This window comes from Nycticebus coucang, chromosome 1, assembly GCF_027406575.1.
Source record: "Nycticebus coucang isolate mNycCou1 chromosome 1, mNycCou1.pri, whole genome shotgun sequence".
In the NCBI taxonomy this organism is placed as follows: Eukaryota; Metazoa; Chordata; class Mammalia; order Primates; family Lorisidae; genus Nycticebus; species Nycticebus coucang.
Window position 1 is genome coordinate 129,181,617 of NC_069780.1, and position 9,892 is coordinate 129,191,508.

The 9,892-nt window shown below is 47.8% G+C and overlaps 1 protein-coding gene across 1 annotated transcript; it reads left to right on the forward strand.

Annotated features, from left to right (window-relative positions):
- The first annotated feature begins 5,479 nt into the window (after positions 1 to 5,479).
- LOC128591146 (uncharacterized) lies at positions 5,480 to 8,164 on the forward strand. The gene is given in 3 exon segments (XM_053598449.1): positions 5,480 to 6,431; positions 6,434 to 7,696; positions 8,121 to 8,164. Coding segments are annotated over 3 exon segments (2,061 nt in total). The 5' UTR covers positions 5,480 to 5,677.
- Positions 8,165 to 9,892: the final 1,728 nt, after the last annotated feature.

Genomic DNA, 9,892 nt, shown 5'->3' on the forward strand with positions numbered 1-9,892 from the left:
AGATACCAGGTGTTTCTGGGGTGGCTTCAGCCAGTTTTTGTCCAGTAGCCCCATTCCTATTGTTGTCACGTGACATCAAATAAGACCAAGCATATTCTGTCTTTGAGAACTATAAATGGTAGATAAATAGAGAAGGTAGATTACTCCAGTTTAATTGGCCCAACTGATACTGAATAAGTTATGATTTTTAGTGATACTCAAAGTTGAACAAGGTCCTAGTTCAGGGAAATTTGGGATCTGAGACAATTTGATTACAACAAAGAATATAATCTCTTCTATTTTTGTAGACATCAGAGTCTCACTATTTTGCCCAGGCTGGTCTTGAACTCCTGGCCTCAAGCAATCCTGCCACCTCGGCCTTCTACCCTGTTTCCCTGAAAATAAGACAGTGTCTTATATTAAGGTGTGCTCCCAAAGATGTGCTAGGTCTTATTTTCAGGGGACGTCTTATCTTTCCTGTGAGTAGGTCTTATTTTGGGGGGATGTCTTCTTTTCAGGGAAACAGAATAGTGCTGGTACTTCAGGCATGAGCCTCTGTGCCTGGCCTAGTGCTAGTTTCTGAATGGTATACTTATTAGCTATTTTCCACTGCTATTGTCTTGTATCATTCTCTAAATTCTGTTTTTCTCTCCAACCACAAGCTAAGTTCCTCAGGAGAACTTCCGTGTAAGTTCCTTGGCCCTTGACAGCATGCTGAGCACACACATAATAAGGTTTCAAAAAATATTTGAGATGCAGCATAACTTTCTTTTTTTTTTATTGTTGGGTGCACCATCATCATTTTCTTAAAAATTGTTAGCAGTTCACGGCGGTGCCTGTGGCTCAGTCGGTAAGACGTGGGCCCCATATACCGAGGGTGGCAGGTTCAAACCGGGCCTCGGCTGAACTGCAACCAAAAAATAGCCAGGCGTTGTGGTGGGCGCCTGTAGTCCCAGCTACTCTGGAGGCTGAGGCAAGAGAATCGCTTAAGCCCAGGAGTTGGAGGTTGCTGTGAGCTGTGTGATGCCATGGCACTCTACTGAGGGCCATAAAGTGAGACTGTCTCTACCAAAAAAAAAAAAACTGTTAGCAGTTCAACTTCAAAAATTTTATTCAAGTATAAAGTAATGTATAACATTATCAAAATGTAACAATATAAGATGGAGTCCACATGCCTTTTTCTCTCTCATCTTTTCTACCCAAGGTTTGTCTTATGAGCCATTTGCTATGAGTTTTTCCAGACATGTTTAATGCAGAGACATACTAATTTGCAAGGTTTTTTTTTTTTTAACATATGTCAAAAGACAAAATTTTGATAATTTTAGTTAGAGATCTAAATAGCTTGTGTTTGTGATTCACAAATCAGGCAGCTTCCGTTTTAGAATGAGTGCTCCCCCTGAGCAACAGCAGAACCCTGGCCTCTGCAAGGTGGAAACACACAAATAGGATAGAAACGAAGCTGATTAGTTAACATTAGGTTACTTTTTTTTTTTTTTTTAGAGACACAGTCTCACTTTGTCGCCCTCGGTAGAATGCTGTGGTGTCACAGCTCACAGCAACCTCCAGCTTTTGGGCTTAAGAGATTCTCTTGCCTCAGCCTCCCAAGTAGCTGGGACTACATGCACCTGCCACAACACCCAGCTATTTTTTGTTGCAGTTTGGCCAGGGCCAGGTTTGAACCTGCCACCCTGGGTATATGGGGCCGGTGCCCTACTCACTGAGCCACAGGCACCGCCCTCAGGTTACTTTTTTATATTAAGGGTTAAAGCAAAGAAGATTTCCTTACTACACGAACTCAGATAGGTTGGCATCTCCTGATTTCAGAAAAAACTAGTCTGTTTGGGGAGCTGTCTACTTCCTTAAAATTTGGTTTGATTATATGGCAAATTAACATGAGTGACACAATTTTAATGTGTTTTGGTCTACTGGGGCCTAGTGCAGGACCTCAGTCCAAAATCGTGGGCACTTACAATTTTTGTTTAACACATAAAAATGGAATTACACTATACATATTGTTCTGCAACTTGCGTTTTAAACTCAACAATAAATTTAGCTAGTATGCCAGTTTAGATAGCTGTTCAGTGTCTCATAATATAAATATGTCATGATTAATTTAAATAATCTCTTATGTTGACTCTGTAGGTAGCCATTGAGTGTATACTATTATGAGTAATGCTATAATGAATACCCCTCTACATATATTCTTGCACACTTCAGAAGTATTTATAGAGATCTGAATGTGTGATTACTGTGGAAAGTTACACGATGTTTTGAAAAGACAGAAAGACTCAAGCTTTGGTCTTATATCTGCCACTTCTAATCTATGTAACTCTAAGCAAGTCACTTCACCTGCCTGAACTTACACTATTTTATCTGTAACAGAAGGAAACATCTCAGTCTGCTTCATAGAATTGTGAAAATCAAATAACAAAGCTAAAGCGTTATGGTTAATTCAGATTAGGTTTCAGTTTCGTTTTAATAGGAATAGTTCCTTAGCCTCTTCTTATTCTGCTAAATCTTATTATATGGCATGCAAATTTTTAGTCATTGGTTGGATATACAGAAGGGGATATACGAAAGGGAACCAAGTATAAAAAATATTGAAATCCAATAAACCAACGTATTATGGGAAAACAGGCCTTTTTCTTTGGAAAAATGAACTCAGGATTGCAGATTGGATCATCCTTATAAAAACACGAAAGTGGCCCATAATAATCTCCAATAAAGAATGCAAAGAAGATGTCTGCTTTAGAATTCTATGAGGTCATAGAAAGAAAAGTCTACAAGACCTTTACATTCAAAGCAATTGTAAAATACCTTTGACTGGTTGAAAATGTACTTGTGCCACAATCTTGCTATCAGAAGACAGACTTGAATTCTGACTTTATCACTAATTGGTTTTGTGAGCAAGTGATAAGCTCACAAAGTTTTTAAAATAAAATGAAGATAGGGTGGCGCCTGTGGCTCAGTGAGTAGGGCACCAGTCCCATATACCGAGGGTGGCGGGTTCAAACCCAGCCCAGGTCGAATTGCAACAAAAAAATAGCCGGGTGTTGTGGCAGGCGCCTGTAGTCCCAGCTACTCGGGAGGCTGAGGCAGGAGAATCGCTTGAGCTCAGGAGTTGGAGGTTTCTGTGAGCTGAGATGCCACAGCACCCTACCCAGGGTGACAGCTTGAGGCTCTGTCTCAAAAAAAAAAAAAAAAAAACGATAAAGGAAGAAGGCTCAGCGCCTGTAGCTCAGCAGCTAGGGCACCAGCCACATACACCTGAGCTGGCGGGTTCAAATCCAGCCCTGGCCAAATACAACCAAAAAATAGCCAGGCATTGTGGCGGGCACTGGTAGTCCCAGCTACTGGGGAGGCTGAGGCAAGAGAATCACTTAAACCCAACAGTTTGAGGTTGATGTGAGCTGTGACGCCATGGCACTCTACCGAGGGCGACATAGTGTGACTCTGTCTCAAAAAAAAAAAAAAAGGGCGGTGCCTGTGGCTCAGTGAGCGGGGCGCCGGCCCCATATACCGAGGGTGGCGGGTTCAAACCCAGCCCCGGCCAAACTGCAACAAAAAAAAATAGCCGGGCGTTGTGGCGGGCACCTGTAGTCCCAGCTACTCGGGAGGCTGAAGCAGGAGAATCGCCTAGGCCCAGGAGTTGGAGGTTGCTGTGAGTTGTGTGACGCCATGGCACTCTACCGAGGGCGATAAAGTGAAACTCTGTCTCTACAAAAAAAAAAAAAAGAAAAAAGAAGAGAAAAATAGAAACAACGGAACACAAAGGGGAGGGTTCTCTCTGTTGCTCACTGCATGGGAAACCCATTACTGAGACAAGCAGGATTGTCAGGGAAAATGCGCTGTTTCAAATCTACCTCCCCAACACCCACGGTCAGGGTTTTTTATAGAGGTGAAATAAATGATGCATGAAGGGAGTGAGCATCATTACAAGTTTGGAGCAGAGTACAGGGCACACAAGCACAGTAAGAAATCTTGCCCTTACTTATATCACATGATCAAAAATAGCAGGTAAGTCCCTCCCAGAGTGGGGATTTTAGTAGTTTAATAAGTGAGGAGCTGGTTCTCTGCCTGTGGCTCAGCAGCTAGAGTGCCAGCCACATACCCCGAAGCTGGCAGGTTCGAATCCTACCTGGGCCTACTAAATAACAATGACAACTACAACCAAAAAATAGCCTGGCATTGTGGTGGGAACCTGTAGTCCCAGCTACTTGGGAGGCTGAGGCAAGAGAATCGCTTGGGTTTGAGATTGTTGTGAGCTGTGACGCCACGACACTCTACCCAGGGCGACATAGGGAGTCTCTGTCTCAAATAATAATGATAATAATAATAATAATAAGGCTCAGCGCTTGTGGTTCAAGCTGCTAAAGCACGAGCCATATACACCTGAGCTGGCGGGTTCGAATCCAGCTAGGGCCGCCAAACAACGGACGGCTGCAACCAAAAAATAGCCTGGCATTGTGGCAGGCACCTGTAGCCCCAGCTACTTGGGAGGCTGAAGCAGGAGAATCGCTTGAGCCCAGGAGTTGGAGGTTGCTGTGAGCTGTGATACCACAGCACTCTAGTCAGGGCAACAGCTTGAGGCTCTGTCTCAAAAAAATAATAAATAAATAAATAAATAAGCAAGGAGATGGGCGGCACCTGTGGCTCAAGGAGTAGGGCGCCGGTCCCATATGCCAGAGGTGGCGAGTTCAAACCTAGCCCCGGCCAAAAAAAAAAAAAGCGAGGAGATAATATTGGTGATTCTTTCAGCCTTGTAGGTGTAGGTGGGATACAAAGACTAGGTTGCTCAGTGGGTCCTTGGGCACAATCTGTGATGGGGTGTCGCTTCTCTTCTCTTCTCTGGACAAACAGGTGGCATAAAGCTTTGTAGTTCTCTGGTGGCTGCAAGGAGGTTCTGCTGAAGGAAAGTACTACCAAATCCAAAAAGGGGGGGGACCAGATATGTAGCAGCACCCCTCGCCCCCTACCATAAGAATGTGACCTTTTGTAACTGTCCTAGGAAATAGCCCCGAGCTGAAGCAGATAACCGGTAACTGGTTCTGAAAGAAAAAAGCTAAGCAAATGTTTAACTGCTGATCTTGTCTTAAGACAGATGAGTAATGAACCAGAGTTCTTCTTATCTGGAAAAGCCCCTGAGTCAAGCCCAAGCATGCTGGAATAAAATCCTCTTGCTATTTGCATCAAGCGCCGTCTCTTGCGGTTGATTGGGGTCTTCAGAGCTCAGGGCAGAGTGGGGGGTCCTGCCCCAAGTCTTTCATTTGGGGGCTCTCCCGGGATTTGACGACCACCCTTCACCTGCAGAGTCGACCTTGGAGGTAAGAAAGGGGTACCCCGAAAACTGTCTGGTCTGTGTCTTCAGTCCTTTGTTTGATTTTGTGTGCGCGCTTTCGGTTTTGCAGCCGTTCGGCACCTTGTGAGAGTGGCCGGACAGTGGTCGGTAGATGTGCCTGGAGGACCACAGGCTGAAATCCTGGGGGACACCCCAGGAACTGAGGAGAACCAGGGACGCCTGGTGGTCTCCTGCTGTAAGGGCGCTGATCGAGTCCAGTTGTTCGATCAAAAATTACGGGAAACGCGCCCGTCTGATTCTGTTGTAGGCTTGTGAGGGACCAAGTGTGGTAGGTAGGTCCTTGTATCTGTAATATTTCTGTTATTCCTGTTATTTGTGTTTCTGACATATCTACTGACGATGGGACAGACTGTGACAACCCCTCTGAGTTTGACTCTAGATCATTGGACTGAAGTGAAGAGAAGAGGTCGTGACCTGTCAGTAGAGGTTAAAAAAGGCCCATGGCAGACTTTCTGCTCCTCGGAGTGGCCCACTTTTAACGTCGGCTGGCCCTCAGGAGGAACCTTTGACTTATCTCTTATTTTTGCTATCAAAGAGATTGTTTTTCAGAGAGGACCGGGAGCCCATCCGGATCAACAACCTTACATCATAGTCTGGCAGGACCTGGTGCAGAATCCGCCCCCCTGGGTTCGGCCGTGGACTGCCACATCCAGGCCCCCGTCTAATCCTTGGGTGCTCGCTGTCCAATCTTCTGGTTCCAAAAAAGGGGGTGACAGTTCGGACCCCCCTAAGAAGATCTACCCGGAAATTCAGACTGATCATCTTCTCCTCGACCCTCCACCCCCTCCTCCCCCATACCCTCCCGCCTTGGCTCCTGTCAGGGGGCAGGGAGGACCAGCATCACCAGATCTGGCGATTGCCCCCTCTGCACCCCCGGGGGAACCTTCACTGGGGCCCACACAAGGTACCAGGAGTCACCGCCGGGGAGAAATGTCTCCCGACACTACTGTTGCCCTGCCCTTGAGGGCATACGGCCCCCCGCCGATGGCAACAGATGAGGGACCACCTCCTCTCCAGCCCCTCCAGTACTGGCCATTTTCTTCCGCAGACCTGTATAACTGGAAAACTAATCACCCCCCTTTTTCAGAAGACCCCAACGCCTGACTGGGCTGGTAGAGTCCCTGATGTTCTCTCATCAGCCCACATGGGATGACTGCCAGCAGCTCATACAGACTCTCTTCACTACTGAAGAGAGGGAGAGGATTTTACTAGAAGCTAGGAAGAATGTACTCGGGGCAGACGGGCGTCCTACCCAGCTCCCCAATATCATCGAGGCTGCCTTTCCCCTCTCCAGACCTGACTGGGACTTCAACACGGCAGAAGGTAGGGAGCGACTGACAGTCTATCGCCAGGCTCTAGTGGCTGGCCTCCGTGGGGCGGCAAGACGCCCCACTAATTTGGCTAAGGTAAGAGAAGTAATACAGAGGGCCACGGAACCCCCCTCAGTGTTTCTTGATCACCTAATGGAAGCTTTTAGGCGCTACACCCCATTTGACCCTGCCTCTGAAGGACAGAGGGCTTCTGTGGCTATGACTTTCATAGGACAGTCAGCTGTAGACATTAAAAGAAAGCTGCAGAGGATTGAAGGATTGCAGGACTATACCTTGCAGGATTTAGTTAAGGAAGCTGAGAAAGTATACCATAAAAGAGAAACTGAGGAAGAAAAAGAGCAGAGAAAGGAGAAAGAGAGAGAGGAAAGGGAAAATAAGAGAGACCGAAGACAGGAGAAAAACTTAACACGGATTTTGGCCGCAGTAGTAGGGGAGAAGAGCCAAGAACAGACCCAAGGTAGAACTAAGAAGTCAGGTAGCCTGGGCAACCGCGTCCCGTTAGGTAAAGATCAATGTGCCTACTGTAAGGAGAAGGGGCACTGGGCCAGGGAATGTCCTAAAAAAAGAAAGAAAGTACTGGCCTTAGAGGAAGAAGAAGATTAGCGGGGATGGGGCTCGGAACCCCTCCCCGAGCCTAGGGTAATACTTAAGGTGGAGGGGAAGCCAGTTGAGTTCCTAGTAGACACCGGAGCTCAACACTCAGTCCTACTGGAATCATCAGGACCCGTCTCCAAGAAAAAATCATGGGTTGTAGGGGTCACAGGGCATCAGCAGTACTAATGGACTACCCGAAGATCAGTAGATCTGGGAGTGGGATGGGTAACCCACTCATTCTTAATTATCCCTGAGTGCCCTGTGCCCCTCCTTGGGAGAGATTTACTCACCAAAATGGAAGCCCAGATCACTTTCACTTCTGATGGCCCAGAGGTAACCCAGAATAAGAGAGTAACAGCCCTGACCATGCGTTTGGAGGATGAACATAGACTCTTTGAAAAGCAATGGGAGAAAGGGACTAGTCTCATACATGACTGGCTAGAAAAATATCCCGGGGCATGGGCCAAAACTGCCAGAATGGGACTGGCCGCAGAAAGGCCGCCTATAGTCATAGAACTCAAAGCTACTTCCACTCCTGTGGCAGTGCGCCAGTATCCTATGACTAGGGAAGCTCGGGAAGGGATTAGGCCTCACATTCAGCATCTCCTACAGCTGGGCATACTATAAAGTGCCAGTCACCATGGAACACCCCCTTATTACCCGTCAAGAAACCCGGCACAGGAGACTATCGCCCTGTGCAGGACTTGAGAGAAGTAAACAAGCAGGCGCAAGACATCCACCCCACCGTGCCTAACCCTTATAATCTGTTAAGCTCTCTCCCTCCGGACCATATCTAGTACACTGTCCTGGATTTGAAGGATGCCTTCTTCTGCCTCCGACTACACTCCTCTAGCCAGAACATCTTCGCATTTGGAATGGAGAGACCCGAACTCTGGAATGACGGGGCAATTGACATGGACCCGACTTCCACAGGGGTTCAAGAACTCCCCAACCATCTTTGATGAAGCCCTCCACCAAGACCTAGCTCACTTTCGCGCCAGCCACCCTCAGGTAACGCTCCTACAATATGTAGATGACTTACTACTAGCTGGAATGACAAAGGAAGAGTGTCATCGGGGCACAGAACTGTTACTGGAAGAGCTAGCCCGCTTAGGATATTGAGCCTCCGCCAAGAAAGCCCAGATCTGCCACAAAGAGGTAACGTACCTGGATTACACCCTAAGAGGAGGGCAGAGATGGTTAACAGAAGCCAGGAAGCGTACTGTGACTCAGATTCCAGTTCCCCGCTCGCCCCGCCAGGTGCGAGAATTCTTAGGGACTGCGGGGTTCTGCCGCTTATGGATACCGGGGTTTGCTACTCTGGCAGCCCCCCTCTACCCTTTGACCAAGGAAAGCACTCCCTTCGAGTGGGGTGCCAGCCAACAGCGGGCCTTTGACAACATTAAAAAGGCCTTATTATCAGCCCCGGCCCTGGCTCTACCAGATGTAACAAAGCCCTTTGTCCTATACGTAGATGAGAAGAGAGGAGTGGCTCGAGGGGTGCTGACGCAGCCTTTAGGGCCATGGAAAAGACCGGTAGCATACCTCTCCAAGAAATTAGACCCCGTCGCTGGTGGTTAGCCAGCCTGTCTGAGGTCTGTGGCGGCAGTGGCGGTACTGGTAAAAGATGCAGACAAATTGACTATGGGGCAGAAGTTGACAGTCATTGCCCCTCATGTCTTAGAAAGCATCATCAGACAGCCCCCTGACTGGTGGCTGTCCAATGCCCGCATGACACACTACCAGAGTCTCCTATTAAATGGAGACAGAGTCCAGTTTGGCCCGCCTGTCATCCTCAACCCGGCTACCCTACTACCTGATACCTCTGTCCGGGAGGATGTATTACACACATGCCAAGAAGTACTGGCTGAGGAGACTGGAACTCGGAGGGACCTCTGTGATCAGCCCCTGCCGGATGCCCAATTGACCTGGTTCACTGATGGGAGCAGCTCCATAATAGAAGGTAAAAGGGTGGCCGGGGCTGCGGTGGTGAACGATCAGCAGACCATCTGGGCAAGTAGTCTGCCTGAAGGGACGTCGGCCCAGAAGGCCGAGCTGGTCCCCTTGACCCAGGCCTTACGTTTGGCAGAAGGAAAAAAAGTTAACATATACTCCGATAGCAGGTATGCTTTTGCTACAGCCCATGTCCATGGGGCCATTTACAGACAGCGAGGACTGTTGACTTCAGCAGGAAAAGAAATTAAACACAGGGAAGAAATCGTAAGTCTACTAGAGGCTGTTCACCTCCCTAAGAGAGTGGCCATAATCCACTGCCCTGGACATCAGAAAGGGGGGTCCAGAGTTGCCGAGGGAAACCAAAGAGCCGACCGAGAAGCTAAGCTAGCGGCTCAAGGGCTCAACATCCTACCGCTATATGAAAACACTTTAAGGCCTAGCCTTAAAGAAATAGCACCCCCCTTATCAAAAACTTTAAATATTCGGAGTGGGATCTCGAGAGGATGGACAGATTAGGCCTCCACCTAGAATCCCCAGAGGGGATCCGAGAAACCCCGGAAGGGAAAAACATCCTCCCTGAGGAGCAGGCAATCACCTTTCTCAGGCAACTTCATAAATTAACCCATCTGGGCCCCAAGCATCTGAAAACCATTGTTCAGTCCTCTCCATACTA